Source organism: Schistocerca gregaria, chromosome 2, assembly GCF_023897955.1.
Source record: "Schistocerca gregaria isolate iqSchGreg1 chromosome 2, iqSchGreg1.2, whole genome shotgun sequence".
Taxonomy (NCBI): domain Eukaryota; kingdom Metazoa; phylum Arthropoda; class Insecta; order Orthoptera; family Acrididae; genus Schistocerca; species Schistocerca gregaria.
In genome coordinates this window covers 217,661,733-217,688,218 of record NC_064921.1, presented here as the reverse complement: position 1 = coordinate 217,688,218, position 26,486 = coordinate 217,661,733, and the positions used below count along the sequence as shown (strand labels likewise).

At 40.1% G+C, this 26,486-nt stretch overlaps 1 protein-coding gene across 1 annotated transcript; it reads right to left on the bottom strand.

The window, feature by feature from the left end:
- Positions 1–324: 324 nt before the first annotated feature.
- Positions 325–26,486, bottom strand: LOC126336713 (glutathione S-transferase 1-like). The gene is made up of 6 exons (XM_050000687.1): positions 26,402–26,486; positions 16,169–16,331; positions 10,289–10,347; positions 7,971–8,109; positions 5,445–5,609; positions 325–596 (listed from the first exon to the last, which is right to left on the bottom strand). The coding sequence occupies exons 2-6, from the start codon at positions 16,310–16,312 to the stop codon at positions 447–449; spliced, it is 657 nt and encodes a 218-aa protein (XP_049856644.1). The 5' UTR covers positions 16,313–16,331; positions 26,402–26,486; the 3' UTR covers positions 325–446.

Below are 26,486 nucleotides of genomic sequence, written 5' to 3'. Positions count from 1 at the left end.
CTGTGACACCGTCATCCAACCCTTAACGATACACTATGTACGCGGTTGAAAGTGCGAAGCCAAATTGTTGCACCATAGCCGTAATCGAAATTCCCATCATAAAGTGTTCGAACGGCATCAGCTCACGACGACGTTGCATGTAACCACAAGTCGCTTACACAGCTACTTCTCAAAAGGTCTCCCATACAGCCTGTGCGCCCAGTCACTTACACTCCTCAGCGCATGCTGCTGCTAATTCGACCATACAAACACGAAAGATGATTCTCACACTATCATGAGAGGAAAAATTGGAAGACCTACAATCATTCTTTAGAAATGGAAACATCAAGGTATTTACTATTTTATTTGGTCTCCTCTTTAGTTACAGTATTGCTCACACTTTTAGCACAACAATACAGTATTTCCACAGATACAGTATTTACTCATTAAGGAAAACATATGTATATTTAATACTTTCCATCCTGTAAAAATACTTTCAGCGAATTCTCAGCGATCTCGTCATACTTCGTAAACAAGGGACTAGTCTTATGGAGTAGGTCCATCCACCTCTGGATATTTTTGTACTTTGTGAGGTCTATTCTACCCTTTTGTGGAACCTGAAAAAGAAAAGAAACAAAAAAAGAAGATATTCTACAGGCTCATTAAATCCCCAGCGTCAAAGCAACAACAAGAGAATTAAGTTTGTGTTTCCGTGTTAAGGTCTTAGACTTTGAGAATTGATGAGGAATTTAAAGACTAACGAATAAAATGAAGAGCTCACTCTGCAGATGCCACAAGAAAAGTGTAAACGGCCGAAAAATTACTGAATGTCCATGGTACCATTTTTTTAAGTACCAGGGTGTGGTAAGAGGTATGTTTCATGTTGATAAAAGTAAAGGAGAATTGGCGTTAAAAAAGAACTGCATTCTAGCAAAGTGTCATATCTTTCAGTTCCACTGCACTTTTAGCGAGTAATCTGAAGCATCACGTGCAGATTTGCTGAAGGCTCTAAGCGTCGCCGAACAACAATATTCCTCCCGCTATACAGTGATTTGGCGTAGAAGAATATTATGCTTCACTTAGTAGTTATATATTACATCCTCTGACATGTTCACTGGAAATTTTGTAGGCCTCTTCGCACAAATTTGATATGGGTATTTAAGCGAGTCCATACATGACTGAAGCATTACTAACGAAACAGGCTTAATCAGAAGAAAGTATCCAGATTTAAAACTGATTTTGCTTCACGAACAGCTGTAGTAATGTTCGACTAAACATAACACGAAGTCTGAAACAAACTCCGGGTTCATGTAGTTATAGCTCTCTTGTTCAAGCAGTAACTTTCGAATAGTGCTACTCACACCTACCAATTCACTTGTAATTTGGCGAGTACTTACTGGCTGTTATTCAGTCTTGAAATGCACGAAGACATTGGGTTTACTTATCATTTTTATAAGAACTGAGAATGATATTTTCCCTCATAGCTGATTAAATTTTTTACATTTACCATGTTGTTCGAGGACCATAAAGGATTTGAATGCATAGGTTATCAGTCAGTGCTCACCTACACTAATGTGATCAAAAGTATCCGGACACCTGTCTGAAAATGACTGACAAGTTCGTGGCGCCCTCCATTGGTACTGCTGGAATTCAATATGGGGTAGGACCACCCTTAGCCTTGATGTCACTCTCGCAGGCATATGGTCATTCAGGTGCTGGTAGGTTTCTTGGGAATGGCAGACCATTCTTCACGGAGTGCTGAACGGGAGAAATCAATGTCGGCCCGTGAGGCCTCGCACGAAGTCGGCGTTCCAAAACATTCCAAAGGTGTTTTATAGGATTCAGGTCAGGCCTCTGTGGCGGCCAGTTCATTACAGGGATGTTATGTGGGGTAACCACTCCGCCACAGGCCGTGCATTATGAACAGGTGCTCGATCGGTTGAAAGATGCAGTCACCATCCCCTAATTGCTCTTCAACAGTGGAAAGCAAAAAGGTGCTTAAAACATCAATGTAGGCCTTTGCTGTGATAGTGTCGCGCAGAACATCAAGGGGTGCAAGCCCCCTCCATGAAAAACACGACCACTTCCGAATTTTCCTGTGGCACTACACATGCTGGCAGATGACGTCCACCGGGCATTCGCCTTAGCTACACCCTGACATCGGACCACCATATTGTTGACCGTAATTCGTCGCTTCACACATCTTCTTACTGTTCAATCGTCCAGTGTTTGCGCTCCTTACATCAAGCGAGGCGTCGTTTGGCATTTACCGGCGTGATGTGTAGCTTATGAGCAGCCGCTCCAATTTTTCTCACCTCCTACCTAACTGTCATAGTACTTGGAGTGGATGCTGAAGCAGTATGGAATTCCTGTGTGATGGTCTGGATAGATGTCTACCTATTACACATTACGAACCTCTTCAACTGTCGGCGGTCTCTGTCAGTCAACAGACGACGTCGGTCGATACGCTTTTGGGCTGTACGTGCCCCTTCACGTTTCCACTTCACTGTCACATCGGAAACAGTGGACCTAGGGATGTTTAGGAGTGTGGAAATCTCGCGTACAGACGTATGACACAAGTGGCACCCAATCACCACGGTCGGTGAGTTCCGCGGAGCATCCCATCCTGCTCTCTCACGATGTCCAATGACAACTGAGGTCGCTGATACGTACCATCTGGCAGTAGGTGGCACAACAATGCACCTAATATAAAAAACGTATGTTTTTGAGCATGTCCGGACACTTTTGATCACATAGTGTATGTTGCCTATTGGGTAAATCAGTTTCAAGAGTTACGTCCTCCTTCTTAGACTAAGGTTGCGTCAGTATATAGCAGTAACGTCCATCCATTCAGGTCTCTTACTAGAGGCTATGGGAAGGACATAACTGTCGCAACCGCTTTAGCCAATAAACAGTATACATCAACATTGACTGATAACCTCTTTACTCATAGTTATTTAAGTCTAGAAAAAATCAAGTAGTTTAATGTAGTCTACGTCTAAACTTGTTTCCACGGAAACTTTTTTACCTGTGGCTTCTGTTATGGCATTACTAAAGAAACATATCAGTGATTCCTGCCTACTGTGCCACATTTGATAGCACACTGTAATCCTCCCATCACGTACAAAATAGCTACTAAACGCACTTTGTCTTACTCATCTTCATCCACTTCACTCCCACTCCATATTACTAGATTTGCATTCTCTCCAAATCGTTGCTTAACGTTTTTTAGGTGTCGGTACCTTTTCCAATCATCAACCAACAATAAGCGTTGTTTAAATCGTTTCCGGATTAACTTTCCGAATCCCTTTTGCGATTCTTCATCATTTTCGTGCTTCTCCCCACAAACATGGTTACTTACAAACTGCTGAATAAAAATAAAATGCTGAAGTGGTACGCGCCAGAATTATCAAATGTATTGTCAATGCTTCTGAGTTAGGCTAGTGAGAAAGCAACGGAAGAGAAAACTCTGTGCCGTACGAACGAGATCATCTACAAACGTAGGCACAGCTGATACCGTTTTTTGGAAGACTTTTTAGATTAATGTGAAAAAATTAGAGTTGTTATTTCAACATCTGCTTGTGCAAAGCATAATATCGTATTGATCTGCTGATACCGGGCAAGTGGCTTTCAGGTACAGCGTCTGGCCTGTACGGGAATGTACATAATAGATGTACGACGACAGAACGTAGACGAATGGTTGCGCCATATGCAAGTTTATGTCTGGCAGTAAGTCGTGCTCGGATAGCCAAATGGTAAGGCGTCCTCTCGTGATAAGTAGGAGATCCGGGTTCGAGTTCCAGTCTGGTACAAATCTTGTCGTCATTCCAGTCTACAGGTGAATTTTGTACTTATTCGCAATTGCGAATTCATTTGATGTACTTAATAACGGCTGTAGTGGCTGGAGTGCCTATTGCTTGGAATATACACGCTGTCTTCGTGTCGACTGCGAGGCCAGTGTGCTAACCACAGCGCCGCCTCGCTTGGTGTGTAATATCTCTTGCTGATAATATTTGGTCAGCCGCTCGTTCCAGTATATCTACTTACAGTCAGCAGCTACGCCTATAAAGTTCAATACGTCCATTTTAGTTTCCCTGAATGCTTTCTACATATTCAAGTGGTGAATATGGAAACCATAATTAGTAAAACGATCTATCGGAACTCAGAAAGATGTCAACATGTACAAAAAATATGACGTTCGTCATAATTATTTTTAACAAAGTACAGAAAACATACACTCTAAGAATTTATTGTATAAACTAGATGAACTCTTGCATTCGTCGCTACACTGAATATCACGGCTGTGTAGAATCTATGAAACTTAGTGAACTAACACTGTAACGTAAAAGCCATGTTTCTGACTGTCGAGAATATAGTCTTCTTGTAAGAAAACCATAATTAAATTTGGATGACATATTTAAGTCATAGGCCTGATGAGTGATCAGTCCGCAATGTAGCCGAATTATTGCAAATGGTTATTTTTAAACACTAAGCAATTTCAAGTATTATGCAACTGTTAAAGTAAATCGTGATTTTATATCGCTGTTAGAAAAAAATCGTTCTGTACTGAAATAACTAATGTTTACACCTACAATTAATAGTCACACACGTTCTCATGCTGACAAACGTGGCTAAGTCCTTAAATATAAAATAGGTTTTTTAGTCCAATAAAATATTCGCATCGTGTAAATCACTTTGTGTTTACCGAAACAACCTGAAAAACTAAGGCGTAAATCGGACAGTATTGTATCTGAAGATGAAAATACAGGAACTGAAAAGCTTTTGCGATTAATAATTAAGATTGCTGAATAAATAATATTGTTATAGATATGTGATAAAACATAAAATGAAGGTAAATCTTTTAACTACGCAAAGACGTTGAGGAAGACAAATGAGAATGTCGAGCTGACGTGGTTTAGAGCTGAATGTGAAACCTTACCGTAGGTATCTACATCATTGTTTATGCAACTTCCCCGTCAGATACGTACTGCATGTCTCAGACAGGACACAATTATAAAGGACGAGGAGATGATGCAAAAGAAAATAAATAAATAGAAATATATTACAAGTTATTTGACTGCTCCGAGTATTATTAAAAATAAAAGTACACGAGAGATCATAATGGCATAGCTGTAAGATGTAAAAAGCAAACTATACTGCCTCCCCACTGTAATTCCTAAGTTTCAAAATATGGCACTCTAGTAGGGTACCCAGCGAGGTGGCGCAGGGGTTAGCACATTGGACTCGCATTCGGGAGGATGACGGTTCAATCCCGTCTCCGTGATTTCCCTAAATCGTTTCAGGCAAATGCCGGGATAGTTCGTTTGAAAGGGCACGGCCGATTTCCTTCCCAATCCTTCCCTAACCCGAGCTTGCGCTCCGTCTCTAATGACCTCGTTGTTGACGGGACGTTAAACACTAACCACCACCACGACCACCACTAGTAGCGTACGAAATGTACTTACGTCAATAAATGTGATGCTGCAGTAGCAGCAGTAGTCAGCAATGGTTAAGCTGTCCCCGGCAATAAATTTGCTGATGTCCAGGAACCGCTCCACCGTCTCCAGACTGTCTATCAGACTGTCCCTCGATTCGTCACTCGGCTCCTTTTTGAAAAGCAGAGGTGCTACCTGCGGGAAACATCACGTCAGAATTAGAGAGAGTCACGTGATATATTCATTAAAAATTTATGTAGCTATAGTCTCTGGTGAGGCTGACTGAGATGTTAAACAATCAGCATTATGGTTGTAGCAAGTTGCTAATTGAACTATTCTCAGATTATTTTCTTCTAACCTTTGCAAACGATGTACAAGACGTCTGCTTGATACTGAACAGGGCTTCCAATGAGCAGCAATGCTCCGATATTATCATTGGGCGAAAGATAAATTGGAGAAAAGGAGTGTGTAACATCTCTGCGACAGGAAGTCATTCTAAACTGAACATCATCTTAAATGTAGCCTTATGAGAGAAGTAATCGCCGTTCGAGATCTCGACGAAATGATCTCGGCATTGTTACTTAAAAACCGTCTTCATTGCAATTTTTTTTTCATATGACCAGTTTCGGTTCATTCAGAACCATCTTCAGATCTGTAAAAATAGTGATACTAATTTACTATTTCACGGATGCAAATCTTTTTCATCCCATCTAATCAACATCAAATGTACCAGAGCGTACCTGATATTTCAGTTACAGGAGTAACCCGTCCAAATCCAGCAATTTTCACATGCTACGTCACATAAAATTGGTTGGCAGAGTGCACGTCATTTATATTAATTATAACACTATTACCGACAGGTGGCGTCTGGTACATTTGTTACATTCCATTTGCACATACTGTATTCAGTAGATCTTTTTTTTTCAGTTAAAAATACTTAATTAAAATATGTAAATGTCAAGGTTAAAAACTGTACTTGTCAGCATTAAAAAGCAGTAAAATTATCATTTTTATACGATCTAAAAAACATAGGGTGATTTATATATCTATGGTGATGGTGTGAACACCAAATTTAACATTTGGTTGCTTATTTTCGTTCGAGAATAATTTGTCAATAGAATGTTCCATCCATTTTTTAAGAAGGACTGGTCATGATGAGTCACAGAGCTGATGCCTCCACGCCAGCTCTTCCTGCAGTTGTGTGAACTTCAACAGTCTGTAAGACTTCTTTGCTTTTTTTTAATTGTTTTTCAACATACGTTCGTAAACATTTGAGATGTATAGCCGTATTATGTTTCTATATGTCTTTGTGGCCAGTAAGAATGGTTCAAGCGACTGCAGGTCTTAGTACTCATATTTCGTATGCAGAAATGCTTCTGCCCATCATGGTTTCAGCATTTTCAGTACTTTGAACTTGAAGGCAGGTATGGTTTCCACTGGCAAACTGGCTTCCCTCAGCAATTTCGATTGATAAAATATATAATTTCATGTTTACCGGTATAATGTGATACGGGCAGTTTACTAATATGTAACTATGAGTTAGTTTTGAGCCATGAATCGTCCCTCTAAGTCCTTATCACTCGGTTACCGTAGTCAATTGAGCACTTTTACTTCGTTTTAATGAAAATGTTTCATGGACTGGTTTATGCTACACTGTCGATGGCTATGAGGAAACTGACTTTTCTCACAAATAATACCGTGTTTACCAGTGTCCTTCGGTATTAAATAACGTGAATGTAAGTATTACAGGCCGCAGCACATTGTGAAATAAAATCACAAGTCTTCCCAAAAGACTGTTCCCAGAAGACTTCCCAAAAGACTGTTTCCCCTATTTTTGAAAACATGTTTATTCATCATGTAGTAACACACTCGTATTATCGCAGCAGCATGAGCAGCATTGTTTGAACTTAAATATTTAACTGACCTGTGAAATTCGAACTGCATAACTGGATTTCCTGTATATCTTTCATCGTTTCCATCATCTCTGTTTCAAGCAATCCATTCCCTTCGACTAAATTGTAATTCAAACTTAAATTTTGCGTGGGTAACATTCCGTGTACTACAATTTTCTGCGTGTACTTACAGTAAATCAAACCTCCATCATTTCGCTCAAGCTGCCTTTAACGTCACAAAGTCAGTTCTAGGCGCAGTTACTTCATTTCCTATTTTCTTCACATTTATCTCAACTAACCCTGTTTCTACTTAATAGTTTCTATCAGTATCGTTAGTGATTTACCCTATTTGCTTCTTAGCAATATCTCGTTAAACAATAGCAATAAAAGTACTTAAAAACAATTTTACTTGTAATTCCCTTACTTGAACACATTTTAACTGTATACTGCAGGTTCAGCTGAAGATAAGTGACTACCATTGCTTCAACACGGCGATTTTTCAACAGTGCTTACCTTACAATAGTCTCCAAACTATTTCAGTGAGTAAATATAGAAGACACCACACATTACCAAATCATTACATGTCAAATTATGATATAAGTCTGTTTTTCATTTACTTGCAAAAGTAATTGTCTTGCTTGTAAAATGAGACACAAATACTTACCGCAAAATTTAAAACTTTGGTATACAATGCGACGTCGAAAAACAGCCTCTCATGAACTATAGAGCGTTTCAGGATGTCCTTCGGGTACAGGCTATCATTCTTTGCATATTTGTCCACTATATAGGTCACTATTGCATGACTGAAACATGAAATAAACTGAAATCAAATCCTTCTGATAAAATAAATCTGAAATATTATAAATTAGCATAATAAACGTTCTTTCGCGCAACCGAAATCACTTTATAATTTCTAAGAGGAACTATTTTTTTCATCTGATGCTTGACGTTTATAGAAAATAATAACCAAAAATGTAAGGAATCATTTTCTCTGCAAATTGCACTGCTTTATAGAATATTTAATTTTGCTCTTAAATCCCAATGAAGGTTATACCACACATATCTATGATACATCAATGAAAATCAAAGGTACATTCTAAATAAATTTCCAGTCATAAGCAGATTTGGTCGTCTTGCATATTACTTTTGCATAAAAATATTTAGGCTGGACCATGGAACTTGCAAATAATTTTTACTAAGGATAGTTACTCTTTACTCTGTACTCACTGTCTGCTAAGCGAAATTATGTTCCTGCGGTTGATGTAAACACATTATTTACTGTGGGAGTAAATTACTTTAAAAAAATTACCAAATACAGATCTACCTCAACGGTCTGAACATTGTGCAGTGTGCGATGAAAAAATTCGTTGACTAAAGGAAATATAAATTATTAAAAATAAGATGAATAATAACTGTTCTGGAAATGTTTCATGTTTTCAACAACACTGTAGAGTGTACAAAAACTAAATCACTTTGAACTATTGTATGTAAGACAGATTATAAGTTGAATGTAATGAAGACACCACAACTTTTACCGTCATTGTTAAGAAGGTAAGTCTTATGTAATAAGTGGACAAGGAATAATATATTTTTGGAAAATGATTCCCTCGTTTACAGTGCCAATGATACTCAACACATACACTAACTGTAGGTAAAATTGCTTTCTATCTTTACATAATTGCAACAGTTTTCAAAGAGTCTGCTAGTAGACCGCCTGGAATCGGAGGTGCATCAAAGGGGTTACCTGTCTACAAGCGCTTAGGGCTTCGGCAGAGACACTTTATATATATTTATAAGTGTTCAACAAAGGCAGGTAGTTGGCACTGAGGGTGCTGCCGAACAGCGGGGACTTAGGAACCTCCGACGTTTATTCAAGCAAGAGCCAATGTCGCACCGCTCTGATCACACCTCATGAGAGCGCTAAGCGGGAGGGTTGTAAAAGCACAAAAACCCTTTGCAGCACGTCCATATTTCGTTGAATGGATTTGAACGGTCCTTGGTGGTTCCGTCCTGTACGCCAGAGTAGAACTTGCGTTCGCACTGCACTGTAAAAGGGTGTGACCACTTCCAGCAGGGTTGTTGGTCCACGATGTCTTTGGAGAAGGCTTGAATCGGCCGGGAGGTGTCAACAGTACCAAGGGAGTGCAGAACGTCGTCCTGCTACTCATCCAATGCTATCTGTCGTTTCAGACCGCAAAGTATATGGAAATTAGCGCCCTTTATGTCACTCTCCCAAGGCCTTTCCTTGCCGATTCCGAGTGGCGGTGTGTCTGAAGTGTTTCCCTCGGCCACTCGAAAGAAGAAAATCGGTGATTTCAATGCGGCGTGTTACAGTACTGGTCTACATTGCACAGACGTTAACGTATGGAGTGAAGTGTGGTTAATGGTGGCGTGATGGGCTTCTCATCGTGCGACACATCCGCAGAGTGTTAGGCATAATTGTGGTGAAATTTGATGCCAGTGTGACATCATGAACTTCAGAGCTCTGGCTTTTCCTTCGCATGTTTCGACACGTCGCTGTGTGAAGCGTCGCAGAGCCCGAGACTGAGGCTGCAAGTCGCCACGCTTTTGCGCCATTACAAAGGAAGGTTGTAGGGTCCCTTGACCAAAATTTCAGACTTATGTGCCACAGCGGGATACAGTTACGGGGTTTCGAAAAGGTGATCCTCTAATTATGTCACTTAGTGTTGTTATTAAAATCTTATATAAGTATTAAAAATCAGTCGTCCTAGCAAATAGGCCCGTTAAGACGACATAACTGCTGTCCATATCACAAGTAAATTACAAAATATTGCTCACGCTAAGTAATTTCATTAAAGCTGACTGGAGTATTTAACCATATCAAGCACTACTTCAGCTCATCCCTAATCAACGTCTAAATTCGATTCCAAAGTTACAAGTGCATTCAACACAAAGTACAAACAACCAGTTAGACTTTGTAATGAATCCAGTATGGAATGAATAACATTTTAGTACACGTACCTGTCAGACAAAAGGTATCCTCCATCATCAATGGTTGGAATCTGGTGCATTGGGTTCATCTGTAAATGAAATACACATGAGAATGGGTATTTAGCTCCATAAAGTAGAAATAACAGAAATTACTAGAATGGAACAGAAATTGCACAGTTGTAGTATTATCAGAAACTTGGTATCAGCACAGTCCGTTTAGATCACATCGAAGAGGAATGTCAATTCCTTAAACCGCAGCATATTAGACAATTACTCATCACTGATTTTTGCGTATCGATTTCACATGTCTAAGTTATTTTAATATATATTTACCAGTAACAAGGCGTATGTGAAAGACTGAAATTCTTATGCCTCAGATGTCAACCGCATGTCAAAATGTGGAAGACTGACACTTTTGGCTCCCGACAGAATAACTGAGGCTGAACCGTAAAGAAGAACTAAATGTCAACTAAAAGTGCTATGTGTGAGATATAGTTAATTAGAGGATCGCTGGAGGGTAAAGTCTTCCAACTTGACTAAGCTTCTTACATCTGTCAGATACAGTACCGCATAGGATTTGTCGACCGGGAAAAGGCGTCCCACGACGTAAAATTGTGCAAGATGGTCGAAATTCTGAGAAAAATAGGGGTAAGTTATACGGAGAGAATGTAACATATATTACGTATAAGAACCAAGAGGGAAGAAAGAGTGTAAGACAGGGATGCAGTCTTCCGTCCCTACTCTTCAGTCTGTACATCGAAGAAGCATGACGGAAGTAGAAGAAAGTTTCAGGAGTGTATCAAAATTCAAGGTGAAAGTATATCAATGATACGATTCGATGATATGCTATCTTGATATTGCTATCTGGATTGAAAGTGAAGAAAAATTGCATGATCTGCTGAATGGTAGAACAGTCTAATGAGTATAGATTATGGACTGAGAAAGACATAAGCAATAAGAAGTAGCAGAAATGAGAACAGCCAGAAACATAACATCAGAATTGATGATCGGTAAGTAGATGAAATTAAGGAATTTTACTACCTAGGCAGCAAAATAACCAATGACGGACGTAGCAAGGAGGTCATAAAAAGCACACTAGCACTTGCAAAGAGGGCGTTCGTTGCCAAGAGAACTCTACCAGTATCAAACATAGACCTTAATTTGAGGAAGAAATTTCTGAGAACATATGTTTGAAGCAAAGCATTGTACAGGAGTGAAACATGGACAGTGGGTAAACAAGAACAGAAGAGAATCGAAGCATCTGACATATGGTGCTACAGGCGAATGAGGAAAATAAGGTGGACTGATAAAATAAGAAATGAGGATCTCCTGCGCAGAATCTGAAGGAAATATGTGGAAAACATTGACAAGAAGAAAGGACAGGATGGTAAGACAACTGCTAAGACATCGAGGAATGAGTTCCATAGTACTAGAGAGAGCTCTATGGGGCCAAAGCTGTAGAGGAAGACCTCTATTGGAATGCATCAGTAAATAATAGAGGTAGTAGGTTGCAAGTGATACTCTGAGATGAGGAGGTTGGAGCATAAGAGGCATTCATGGCTGCCGAATCAAACCAGCCCAGAACATTGGTGACTAAAAAAAAAAAACCACATAGTTATGGAAATGCATGTTTATTGTAAAGTTAACTCTTTGCTGCTCGCAGCAAGCTATTGCGTTGTGACCATAGTTCCTAGAAATTTATGAGCTTTAGAGTATCCAAAATACTTGTGTTTTTCAATCACTTTAGACCCTGTAGTCGGTAGAAATTCCCAACTCTTGCTTTTTATGCATTTAAAAATTGCTTATGCGCTTTTGCGTCACTGTGCAATTTGTTGCTTGATTATATTTACTGATAAAGTACTTCATTATTTTATGCAGCTTCACTTAAGACAAGCTTTTTTTTGTCCTGCACGAAGCACATCGTCTTCGTTTGGACCTGTGGGGTTGGTGCATCGACACGATCGTCGGTTCCTATGGCTTGACAACTGTTGTGATTGTCGCTGACTGCTGTAATTAAGTGGTTACCAAACAAACACTTTCATTTACATGTATTTGGTTTCACGTATCCCAAAAATTAAATTAGTTTTCGTAGTAAGAATAATTTAAGGTTGCTTTCCCCAGACAGTAAAGTGATGCATAGTAAGGTAAATTTTAAATTCTTCTCGAAACACAGCCTACGTGACAGTAATTTCACAAAATACGAACCCTATTACAAAACACCTAAACATAAAACAACAGTCCAATAGTAAAGAATGTGGCACTTATAGGCCAAATTCATATTATACGTTAAACAGTAACTCAGTCACAAGTGTAGCCCTTGAAGTTCTGTGCACAGTGTTGAAACTGACTTTCACATCATTTTGTCTAAGCACTTTATATATGTGAATATAGTTGATGATTACACTTAATAAAATACTCCGGGGTATTACACCGAGGTCGAATGGATTTCTCATTAAAACCTAACGTTTCGTCCTCATCTGCATAGGATGTTGTTGATGTATGATCTTCTCTGAAAAGATTCTGCGTTGTTGTTCTTTCATTATAGTTTATTGAACAGAATAAACTTAGGTAGCCTGTTATCTAAAAATTAAGATGTTAACAAATGCAGACGATAGTTTGACGACGTAGCTTTACTAGCTGTCTACGTGTGTTGTGGACTTCAGTCCAGAGACTGGTTTGATGCAGTCCCCATGCTACTCTATGCTGCGCAAGCTTCCTTATCTCCAAGTAACTACTGCAAGTTACACCCTTCTGAATCTGCTTAGTGTACTCGTCTCTTGGTTCCCTCCACCATTTTTACCCTCCACAATTTTTACCTCCACTCTGCCCTCCAATACTAAATTGGTGATCCCTTGATGCCTTAGAACCTGTCCTACCAATCGATCCGTTCTTCTGCGTCAAGTTGTGCCACAAATTACACTTCTACTCAGTTCTCTTCAGTACCTCCGCATTAGATACGTGATCAACTCATCTAATCTTCAGCATTCTTCTGTAACACCACTTTTCAAAAGCTTCTAGTTACCATCCATGATTCACTTCCATACATGGCTACACTCCATACAAATACTTTCAGAAATGACTTCCTGACACTTAAATCTACACTCGATGTTAACAAATTTCTCTTCTTCAAAAACGCTTTCCTTGCCATTGCCAGTCTACATTATAGATCCTCTCCGACCATCATCAGTTACTTTGCTCCCCAAACAGCAAAAGTCATAGACAACTTTAAGTGTCTCTTTTGTAATATAATTCCCTCAGCATCACCTGATTTAATTAGACTAGATTCCATTATCCTCGTTTTGCTCTTGATGTCGTTCATCTTATATCCTCCTTTCAAGATACTGTCCATTCCGTTAAACTGCTCTTCCCAGTCCTTTGCTATCTCTGACAGAATTACAATATCATCGGCAAAACCTCAAAGATAATTTCTTCTCCCTGGAGTTTCTACTCCAAATTTTGCTTTTGTTTCCTTTACTGCTTGCTCAATATACAGATTGAATAACATCGGGGACAGGCTACAACGCTCTCTCACTCCCTTCCCAACCACTGCTTCCCTTCCATTACTCTGGACTCACATAACTGCCATCTGATTTCTGTACGATTTGTAAATAGCTTCGCTCCCTGTTTTTGATTCCTGCCACTTTCAGAATTTGATGGAGAGTATTCCAGTCAACAGTGTCAAAAGCATTCTCTAAGTCTATAAATGCTAGAAACGTAGGTTTGTCTTTCCTTAGTCTATCTTCTAAAATACGTCGTAGAGCCAGTATTGCCTCACGTGTTCCAACTTTTCTACGGAATCTAACCTGATCCTCCCATTACTGTTAATATTTTGCAGCTGTGACTTATTAAACTCATATTTCCTTAATTTTCACACCTGTCAACACCTGGTTTCTTTGGAATTGGAATTTTTAAATTCTTCTTGAAATCTGAGGATATAGCACCAGGGGGTACGGTGCAAAAATAAGTTGCCAACACCAGTACATAGCTATGCAAGGAATTGGGATCAAATGTAATGGAATGGAAACAGTGCAGTTCGATCATTTAATATTTTCATGGGGTCCTTAGCAAATAAAGTAAATACTTTCAGATGAATCTTGATGAGACTGCTCCACCAGCTCAGTATTTCAGACACTATATTTTTCCTAACAAAGTTAAATTTAATATCCAGAGCGACCCTGCGCATTTCCCAGTGTAATGCGATCATTTAGGAACCGCCGGGTATGTGGCTAATGTACTCACCACTATTTTGCCGACGGAGTGCAAAATTAAAAGCTTCACACGATTTTACTTATCTAGATTAGCTTCATCACACGAATTTTCCCACGTAAACATACAGCGTGGGTGGTTGCCCGAGTTGTACCCAATACGTGTCATTCCATAAAAATTTTAAAGACTGAATTAATAGAAAAATTTGAAAAATGAATTGTTCCCATATATATATATATATATATATATATATATATATATATATATATATATATATCAGACGCAATCCTGAAATTAAGAATAGTTCAAAGACTTCTGGTCTGTTTTCTCCATAGCCATAGAGCTCATTGTGACAAAGGCTCTACATACATTTTTCTCACCCTTGAGGACGTACTTCACCCAATCAAAAATCTTCACACAGCTTTCTTAATTAAACTCATCTTAAAACCTCAAACACTGTGGTATTTCAATGCGCACCGAACACAGGCAGTTACATTATTTCTTTATCGCGTCCAACAAAGATTAACCGTTGGTCTGAAACAAAGAATCCCAACATTCCCAGGTTTACATATCTAAAAATGCATCAAAATTCCTCCCCACATGTGTTTGTCACAGTTGTTGTCCTGGACTGCTGGGTTGGCTATTTTAAGCTCACTATTAAGTACTTCATATCAGTCTCTAGAAAAATACTTGGAGCACAAGACAAAGTTAAGCGTTTAGATTGGGTCCCCTTTAGGTGAGCAAGAGACTGGTCAAAGAATACCAGTGACTACCCAGACATTATATAGCGTCTCCTGCACCTGTTTCCACATACAAAAGCGCGCGCGCGCGCGCACACACACACACGCACACACACACAGCATCAAAACAGAAATTAATTATAAAACAATACAAATGAGGGCTTAAGAATCAAATGAGATAGAATGTGCGCATGCAAATCCAAAAGTATTAAATAAATATGCCGAAGTCGTATTCAGACAAGAACAACGATACTGATAAATAGGTGAGGAAAGAAAATGTGAATTGTCTCCATTTGCGTGGAGAAGTTTGTTAAAGTGCTGATTTGCAACAAAACTTAAAGGGAACTCGAAGTAAAATTAAGAGCTCTAAACAAATTCATCTATGGATCGGTCATTAGGAAAACGTCTAGAATCAGTAATTATAAGGATGGATTATTAATTACTGGCATTCCCTCTGTTAGAAGCCTTACGTGCGTTCACTGGTGGTGAGACTGGGGAGAGAGATTGTGTTACCATTTCGATTCTAGCCTTCTTGTTTGAAGAAGAGGAAGAGGAAATTATGGTAATGTGAACTACAAGTAATTTTAGTAGTGAATTCCACACTTTTCCACAGATATTTGCAAGCAGTTTCTGAAATCGTTATCCTTGTGGTCATTTACAACAGGACGACTATAAACGTACATTGCCAGTCGCTCATAGTCATTGTCATCAAAACTGATCTTTGACGGTTTAAATGAAATAAGATATGGCGCGCACAGTGTTTACCGACAGTTTTAATGCCAGGCTGGTAGCTTCAGTTGCGAGAGCCAACCGCTGACGTCACGACGGCTGGATGGCGAGCAGCACCAGTGATCACCGGTCCGTAACGGTCTGACAACAGTACCCATCTGCTAGCTATCGGTGGCAGCCACTGTCGCTGGCAGTTTCAACTAATGGTACTTCAGCCGTCCACCAAGTGAGTTACCTTGAGATATTCGGGTTTCTTGCACTCCCCTCGCAAGGGGTAGGTCCTCTTGAGGTCTACGTCCACTCCCACTGCCTCGGCTACCATCCTTGCTGCTCGCGCCGGTGGGCTAAAGTCGTTGCCATATACTGTGATGGTCGGCATGGTGCCTCACAGGATTCCTCTGCAAAAATTAAACAAAATCATCATGACATGATCTGTTTATGCATTAAGGTAACATAGTGCGCGGTTACAGCTTTGTTGTAACGGTATGACGAAAAATTACTTACAAACAGCAATGGTTACTCACAAAGGAGCAATAATGAACAAAAGGTTAATTATACAAATGCTGATTAAATTGTTGCTACAGTAAGACTATTCCAAAAAATGGTTGTTTTCAGTCCAACGACTGGTCTGATGCAGCTTTCCGCTCTAGCCTATCCCAAGCACACCACTTTACTTCTGTAGGTCTGTAACTACTGCATTCTGAGCCTTCAAAACTATCTTATTGCAATCAAGCCTGTTTCATTGAATAATTTTTATCCCTCTCCCCGCCCGCCTTCATTACCAAATTCCTTCACCCTCATATTCGATTAAGTACCTTTTCATTTGTTATTCGATCACGTTTCCTAATCTTTTATTTCCTTGAGACCTCTTATTCTTCGCCTACATTTCGCTTCCATATTAGGTTACTCTACAGTAAATATCTCGATAGTTAAAGTTATATCTGATGTCAAGATACAGTACTTCTAGTTTTCAGGAACACTTCTTACTGTTGCATACAGCAGTTCGCTCACCTGTACTTCGTCTGTCGTCAGTTACGTCCCTGTCCAAATAGCAAAACTCTTATGTCTGGAGCCCAGTGTCCTAACCACTGCGCCACCTGGCTCTGTACGTGGATGAACAAACATATTATGACCACCTGCTTAATAGCTTGTTTGTCCGTCTTCGGAACGAAAAACAGAACTTATTCTGCGTATCCAGGATCCTACAGTTTATTGGTAGGTTTGTGTAGATGTGTTTGTGGAGGTATGTGGCATCAGATGTCTACGCACAGGCCATGTAATTCGTGTAAATAGCAGGTCACTGATTTGCTTCGCGGTGTTGGCGCCCGACAGCAACCCAAATAGGTTCTGTAGGATTTACATCAGGCAAATCTGTTCGCTGATACATCAACCTCAGTCCACTATGCTTCTCCTCAAACCACTGAAAAATGATTTTAGATCCGAGACACGGACGATTACACTGCTAAAACATAACATCGCACATCGGGGTACAAGTCAAGCATAAAGGGATGGAGGTGCTTCGCAGCTGTCAGCGTGTCTTCCATTACTACAGATCCCATTCAAGGGCAGGGGAATGCCTCCCATACCACAATATTGCTTCCAACAGCCTGCCTCTGTGGCGCGTTGCACGTACCGAGCCGCCGTTCACCTCGAAGACGGCGTCTGTCGTGACGACGACGGACCTAGTGCAGCAAAAATGTGATTCGCGCGAAGAGCCGACACGTTTACATTGATCGTCTGTCGAATCCCGATGGTCCTGTGGCCACCGCAATCGTAATTGACGATGTCGTTGGGTCAACAGGTGAACAACTAGGGTGATCTGCTGTGGAGTTCAATGTTCAACAATGTACGATGAACAATGTATGCACCACCATCGTGCTCTTTCGACAGAGTTGCCGCAAATCACAATCTATTCTACTTTAAATAACAGACTGAACCCCTCTGTGAAGAGTCGACGACGTCCAACCATCTAGCATCTAGCGGTCGTTTAACCGTCCATCCACCTCTTTCCGTAGATACTCACGACAGTAGCAAGTGAACATTCGATCAGCTACGTCGTTCTCGAGAGACTCCTTCACAGGCTATGCGTAATAATTACCTGCAGTTTTTTGAAGTTACTTATGTCAATGAATTCCCCCATTTGCTCCCCATATCTTCACTACGGTGATCCCCCGTCCATGGCTTCCTCGCTTAGATACTTTTGTTGCCGCGTCACGTTCCCGGAAAACCACTAGGCGGCATCCAACGTCACCGTGGGCATTGGTCATAATGTTTTTGCTTATCAGAGTAATATATGTCCCACATACATGGACAGTGTCCTGGGTAATCTGTTCAACATAACCGAGCGAGGTAGCGGAGTGGTTAGCACACTGGACTCGCATTCGGGAGGACGACGGTTCAATCCCGTCTCCGGCCATCCTGATTTAGGTTTTCCGTGATTTCCCTAAATCCTTTCAGGCAAATGCCGGGCTGGTTCCTTTGAAAGGGCACGGCCGATTTCCTTCCCCGTCCTTCCCTCACCCGAGCTTGCGCTCCGTCTCTAATGACCTCGTTGTCGACGGGACGTTAAACACTAATCTCCTCCTCCTCCTCCTCGTTCAACATATCTTCCAAGCCCTTAGTCGTCTTTGAGAGAATTACAGTGTGACCGGCAATGTTTACGTTTTTATTTCTCCTCCCTGAAATTTAATTACCTCTCAAAATTATCTTTCTTCTTATTTACCATTTGCTCAATGTTTACAGTAAATAATATTGGGGATGGGCCACAACATTGTGTCACTTCTAACTCATTAACAGCATCCCATTCCCATTAATAGATTCTTATATCTGCAGTCTTGTTCATGTGCCTTTTGGGCCATGAATTTTATTCCTGTGGTACTTGAGAATATCAAAAATGGTTCAAATGGCTCTGAGCACTATGGGACATAACTTCTGAGGTCATGAGTCCCCTAGAACTTAGAACTACTTAAACCTAACTAACCGAAGGACATCACACACATCCATGCCCGAGGCAAGAGTCGTACCTGCGACCGTAGCAGCAGCGCTGTTCCGGACTGAAGCGCCTGGAACCGCTCGGCCACAGTGACCGGCTCTGAATATCAAACAGCGTATTCCAGTCAACACTAACACCAAACAACAGATTGCAAATGAGCGGCTTACAGTCCCCTTGCGACTTCAAGAAATCAGTTGTAAGCATTAGAGATGGTTTGTGGTCTGAGGCCAACAGAACACTAGTTGATTAGCCTCCTCACTTCAATGGCGCAGAGACTGTATTTATCGAATGACCTACACGTAACATTGGCAGCTGGCGCCCATCAGAGGTAAAGAGAACTGTCGCCATGCGCGTGTTAATCGTTCATTATCCTCAGGGAATGATTTCTAACCACGGGTTCCTTTTTCGATTTTATTCACTCTTAAGTAGATGGTCCTCGACTTGACTGGAGCAGGAGGACGAGGTAGAGATTAGCTACGGAGCACAAGCTTGGATTAGGCAAGTCTGGAGAAGGAAAACACTCATGTACTTTCGAAGAAACCATCCCGGTATTTGCATAAAAGAGTTAGGGAAATCATTTAAAATCTAAATCAGCATGGCAGGACACGGGTTTGGATCGTCGTCCTCCCGAGTGCTAGTCCAGTGTGAGTTAACTGTAATTACGAGCCATCCTAAGTTACTACACCGCTGAATAATGCGCGGACGTCGTCACGAAGGAGATATTTATTCAAGGCGATTAGCCACATGAGTACCGAACGGCCATTGCCACGGGAAGAAACGTTTCCGTAACTACAATAACTGACGTACCATGCTGACGACCAAGAGTAGCCTGTTCTCTTGCAGGATGGCATGCCTTATCTGCCGCAGTGACAGAGTTCACATTATATTTAGCAACAAGTCCGTCAGTATTATCAGCCAACGAATATCATCGAGAGCCCTGCCGTCGGACGAGACTGGCTTTGTGCAGGGCGATGTGGCTTTAAATGTACGCGCGCTATTTTCGTTCTCACGCCGTATCAAAGTTATGAACTTGTCCCAATGGAGAGGAACACAAGCGTCATTCATAACATGATTTTACAGGCCCAAAGCGATGACGTATTTGACATTACTTTTCGTTCTCATGTTGTGCCAAGGTAATGAAGTCCCATTGGAGAGGAACACGGGCCTCATTCAGAACATTGATGCCATAACAATTGGAACATGCACCATAACATCATTTTAAATCTGATGTTGAACCCACGACGAAGACGGAGGCTCTTAACTGTCACGTTTATTCAATATATGTAACGGTTTAATATGTGAAACAAACGTATGACATATTCATGACCGTAAAATGGAGACAACTAACGTAGAAACGCGGCATTGCCTAGGTATTTGTTTATAGGTGTGCGTCCACGCCCGTAACAAGCAGCGACTAGCCATGTGCTTAATGTTAATGATGTCGTTACTGCTGAACTATGTGTAACACAATGGTATAATTTTGTAGGAATATTCAGCGGCGTATTTGAATACTATCTGAAAAACGTGTCGGGATGGAGTTACTAGCAATAAATCCATAACTTAAGTCATGCACTATGAGGCAGTTTAAGCATCTCACTGTTTATAACGCCATATCTCCTGAACTGTGTGTCGAATAATATAATTTTGCAGTTACATTCAGTAGTAAATGTGCATACTATCTGCAAAATTTGTCGCGAGAGCAGTGAACAGTAAAGAAATAATAAATTATAACGTTTTGCCTTTTGCCGTACTTTCACTGCGTGACAGAAGAAGAATAGTAAGTGATAAATATTTTTCTTTCATAGTTTCGTAGGGGTTGCCAACGAGAAAAAATTTCATAAAGGTTTCAAATTATACCTAATGTTTGTTAAAAGTCGTCAAGTGCTCCGATTCTCACAAGAAATCTGGGAATTCACGCGTCTTTCTCACACTCGCCCCCACCCCTTTCATAGCTAAGTCATCCACCAAAGTAATCTTCGTCTGACAGTAAGATAAATGTGTACCAAGACTGGTTGAAATCGGTCCAGTGGTGTAGGAAGACATACGAAAATTACACCCATACACACACACACACATATCTTTATAATATGTGACGATTTGTAAACATTACAAACAGGAATCCAGAACGGTTAACTACTTTCGTATTCTGACAAATCATATGAAGTTAGTTATAGTGGTAGCCGTACACCACAACTCAGCGGTCGTACTTCATAGTACGGGTTGAGAGCATCGCCGTCACCACGGGAAGACCGTCAAAGTCGCCATAATTGAAATAATTAATGACGAGGTACATTTTTTGTAAAATAAACTGACGTGGATAGGAAACGTAAATAGGAATAAATTTAAATTTTTAAACTTCGAAGGCGAGAATCAGTTGACATAAAATTTCTCGGTATGGTACCGTGTTGTATTATAAAAAAAGTATTACTGGTGAACGTTTCGGCCACACGGAGGAAGCCTCTGAAAAGGTTGCCGAAATTCTGGTTGCAACAACAATAGCTGTTTATAATAACACACTGTATCAAATCCAGTATACTTTTATGAATAAATGTTACGGCAGTTTTTCCCTTGCCGAGTCAGTTCTTATTGTATTTCAGTGTTCTTGGATTTCAATGGTGGACATGTGACGTGTCATTAAATTACCGTTTCAGTTTTATACCTGTGTCGAGATTATTCGCTATTGGTTCTTAATGCGATGGGGTAAGTGTTTCATATTAGTGTTTAAAAGTCATGTCTGTGTTTTTGTTAAAACTATCAATTAATTTTGCAACAACAAAAACAAAATTCAGCTAAGTGATATGCTGAGTATGCAGTTTTGCAACATCTTCCTTTTCAATCCGATCACACTTATCCATTAGCCAGTGTTATAATTAATTCACCCTCGTTTCTTCATTTCGGTTAATCTGTTTGAGAGTATTACACTATTTACTAAACACAGCAACAATATTCATAAATAAATTGAACAATTTGGGGAGGATCAGTTTGGATTTCGTAGAAATGTTGGAACACGTAAGGCAATACTGACCTTACGACTTATCTTAGAAGAAAGATTAAGAAAAGGCAAACCTACGTTTCTAGCATTTGTAGACTTAGAGAAAGCTTTTGACAATGTTGACTGGAATACTCTTTTTCAGATTCTAAAGGTGGCAGGGGTAAAATACAGGGAGCGAAAGACTATTTACAATTTGTACAGAAACCAGATGGCAGTCATAAGAGTCGAGGGGCATGAAAGGGAAGCAGTGGTTGGGAAAGGAGTGAGACAGGGTTGTAGCCTCTCCTCGATGTTATTCAATCTGTATATTGAGCAAGCTGTAAAGGAAACGAAAGAAAAATCTGGAGTAGGTATTAAAATTCATGGAGAACAAGTAAAAACTTTGAGGTTCGCCGATGACATTGTAATTCTGTCAGAGACGGCAAAGGACTTGGAAGAGCAGTTGAACGGAATGGACAGTGTCTGGAAAGGAGGATATAAGATGAACATCAACAAAAGCAAAACGAGGATAATGGAATGTAGTCCAATTAAATCGGGTGATGCTGAGGGAATTAGATTAGGAAATGAGACACTTAAAGTAGTAAAGGAGTTTTGCTATTTAGGAAGTAAAATAAATGATGATGGTCGAAGTAGAGAGGATATAAAATGTAGACTGGCAATGGCAAGGAAAGCGTTTCTGAAGAAGAGAAATTTGTTAATATCGAATATAGATTTATGTATCAGGAAGTCGTTTCTGAAAGTATTTGTTTGGAGTGTAGCCATGTATGGAAGTGAAACATGGACGATAACTAGTTTGGACAAGAAGAGAATAGAAGCTTTCGAAATGTGGTGCTACAGAAGAATACTGAAGATAAGGTGGATAGATCACGTAACTAATGAGGAGGTATTGAATAGGATTGGGGAGAAGAGAAGTTTGTGGCACAACTTGACTAGAAGAAGGGATCGGTTGGTAGGACATGTTTTGAGGCATCAAGTGATCACAAATTTAGCATTGGAGGGCAGCGTGGAGGGTAAAAATCGTAGAGGGAGACCGAGAGATGAGTACACTAAGCAGATTCAGAAGGATGTAGGTTGCAGTAGGTACTGGGAGATGAAGCAGCTTGCACAGGATAGAGTAGCATGGAGAGCTGCATCAAACCAGTCTCAGGACTGAAGACAACAACAACAACAAATTGAACAAAGTTGGGTTTAAGAACTTTTGCCATGTAACTGATTAACTTGAAAACTTATGGATTTTGCCCAGTAAAATATCATCGCATCGTTACCTCTACTCACTTTCTTTTTCCTGCCACGTTCCATGGTAAATAAATGCAAGTGAAATTAAACAGTTTATTTAAAAAATGTTGACACTGTATTCGAGAATAACAGTTTGGACGCCAAGTATGAGATACATCGAATAAATAATGTCTGTATCGGTGTTTCTTGCACACAGATAAGGAGGCAGCCTGGTGATGTAACATGACGTGTCACGAAATTTTGCTTACTTCATTAGTCATCTTCAATTAAACTAACTCCAGATATAAATTTGTAAATGAAGATAACGAAAAAATTTAAATACAGGAACTTATAAAGTTCTTGTGACGTAGAAATGTGCTAAATGATCTTAAATGGATAGTCAGTAAGAGGACCGAAATGTGTGCTACTGCCTAAAATAAACTGTCCCACGTAGGACAATAAACATTTTAGAAAATATTCTTAGCCATCGGATGTAGACATATCTAATATTTTGGACAGGATCTCGCTTTCGAAAAAGGCATTAGTTCAGATACGAGGTTTCTATTCAGCAGCCTTCCTGGTTCAAGCTTTCCGTGGTATCTTTAGACATCACTTCAGGCGCATGCCTGACTGGTTCCATCAACAGTAACTCGATTCGCAATCTTCCACATCCTTTTCTCTCACCATATTCTGCAACTCTTAAATATTAATAGATGCGCAATCTCTATTTCCGCTTTGTACTTCTGAGCAATTAGGCGTTATTACTAGGGTACTAACAACAGGTATTTATCAATTCGTGCAGCTGGAAGCAAAGCTTAAACAATATTTTCATACGTGTGCATGTGTATTTCACGAATCCACAGTGGGATGATTTGTATTCTGAGCTTCTAATTTCTCTTGAGAGTTACGAAACCCATTTCACTACTTTTGAGTTTTGCCAAAAAAGCTTTTCGCACGTGCTACTCATTACATATAAGTGCAACTAACTGCAAATGTTATGAAAATCGAGAATAAATGTAGAGAAGACATCGGTTCTACGGACCACCGATGCCAATGTTAGATCTAGTTAAATTACTATCGTTTTAGCATTCATAAATTATTATTTTATCAATTGCCTCTATCGATCACCCAGTTTTACTTGTCATCGGAGATTGTTGCTCTTCATTGTTAATATAATCACAACGTTGGTGCATAACTTTCAAAAATTTCTGAAATGACAAGTATTTGCCACTGGTATGATTTGTAAAACTTACGGCTAAGTTTCCTGACGGTCATGGAAAGTGTTACACCATGAACACTTTGATCGAACGGAGAAAGAAACTGGTACTTCAGAAGTTCGACGGGGTATGTTGATCGCAGTTTCATCGTCAAACAAGTTTATTTTCAGTATTTATTTTACAGAAAAAGCCATTCTTACTGGTAAAGAATGGTGTGAGTACATGATGCCTATGACTGGTGTCTAATGTTGCTGAACGTCTTCAGTGGTGAACTTCAGAAAGCATGCCCAGATTACGCGCACCTACAACTCATTGTCAGCTTTCGCACTTTGAATAAGGTCGTGGAACATGAAAGCACCGCACCGATAAATCGCACATACAGTTGCCTGTAGTGCTGTGACTGCAGAACAAATGCTGACAAAACTGTCCCCGAAAGCGCTATAGCAAGAAAGGCAGGCACAGGTGCATCAAGGACTACACGAGAAGATCGTAGGATTGTGTCGACTCGCCCTGATGAACAGATGGATGGCAGCAGGTGATATTTGGACTTAGTTTGCGGGCAGAGTGTCCCGACGAAACGTTGTACGTCTTTGGTATTGAAAAAGAATGACGAAAATGACTCTTCATGAGGACAAATATTGTAGTTTCGTGTAATCAATGAGTTTGAGAAGAAATTCGAAAGTGTTAAATATCAACTTGGTGCTTGTGTCCTTTACGGTGAAATGCCCGATTAAGACTTATCTGTAACTATCCCCTAGACGCTGAAGTTGAATGAAGGTAAGTGCTAATATAACACCTTCTCTTGAAAGATTAAATAGAAAATGCAATAATTGTGATACTCACTAACAGTGCTTGCATGAAGTTTTCGTAAAGAGACGGTGGTTATAAGCAGTAGAAAGTGTCGGAAACTTCTGATGGCGGTCTCTAGTGCGCTTTCCTTCATGTAATTCTAAATTCGATCATTAGACTGAAATATCAACCAGGAAACATAATTTGTTCCTAGGTACACTATCCTTCACGTACAATATTCTCCCCTCTGTGACAATAATAATAACCCTGTTGTGTCATTCATGACGTGGGCACTGCAAGATCCCACTCTTCAGTTCACATTACAAACACTTGAAAACTGTATGGATCCTTCACTTGCCTATCCAGTCCTCTGACTTGTCATCCACAGAACAAATCTGCGATGGCATGGGGAGAAGTATGCATCGTATCATTCTCCAGCCAGCAATTTCCACGAACTGACACAACATATGTTTCAGGTGTAGCAAGAAATGCTGCAAGATCAGTCCCTGATTCTATCAGTGTATTATTCACTATTACTAAGGCTCCTGAAATCACTCATGGGTAGAATACGTGTAGAGAGTATAAAACTTTTTCTCAGGCCTGCTTTAGACATTGAGAGTAGGGAATACATTGAAAACATGGAAACGTACTGACAAGATCATAGTTTAGATGGTTCGTTGTTGCCTTCCCTCGACCTGTTACCGTAGGATCACTCAAGCCTTTACAGATGTATGGACTTTGAAAATGTCTTTAATGGTCATCACCTCAATGTAGTGTTTTCAAGACTGATGATGCTATTATAAGGAGGGAGTGGAACGCGCTGCTCTCCGACAGTTTATTACTCTGGAGTTGTACCAAGATGGTCAACTAGATTTAAGCCCCCGCCGGACAGATTACTTCAATACCACACGACTGTGTTTCGTAAGACACTGCAGAGAGACCGAAGATTTAGTCGCATATATTGGAGTGCAGTTGTCACAAATTAATCTCCACTATCTCCCTTTACCTCGCCAAACAAATGCAAAAATTTCTGTTACCTTCGTGAACTGAACTGATTGCATAGTGATTAAAGGTCGTAGCACTCTTGGAGGACGCGGTTTATCGTAGTTTTCCAGAGAAGTAATTGAACTTATGAGCCTTACCGGTAGTTGCTGAACACTGTCAGATAAAAGTCAAAAGGCATAAATTTCAAATTTTCACAAGTGATGTATACTATTTGTAACAGTTAAAAAATTGTTTAGACTGTAAAGAAGCTGAACTTACGTGTGACCTAATGTAAGGAGTCCTCCAGAATACTGTACGCAGATGGATTCTCCTGTGTTTATATAACTGAACAACTCTAAAAAGT

What these genes read in the sequence shown, in the direction of transcription:
- LOC126336713 (XM_050000687.1), bottom strand. Translation starts at nt 16,312, where the DNA reads ATGCCGACCATCACAGTATATGGCAACGACTTTAGCCCACCGGCGCGA. An exon ending in GGATACCTTTTGTCTGACAG is followed by an intron (nt 8,110 to 10,288) that starts GTACGTGTACTA and finishes TTCATGTTTCAG; the next exon opens with TCATGCAATAGTGACCTATA. An exon ending in CCAAAGTTTTAAATTTTGCG is followed by an intron (nt 5,610 to 7,970) that starts GTAAGTATTTGT and finishes TGTTTCCCGCAG; the next exon opens with GTAGCACCTCTGCTTTTCAA.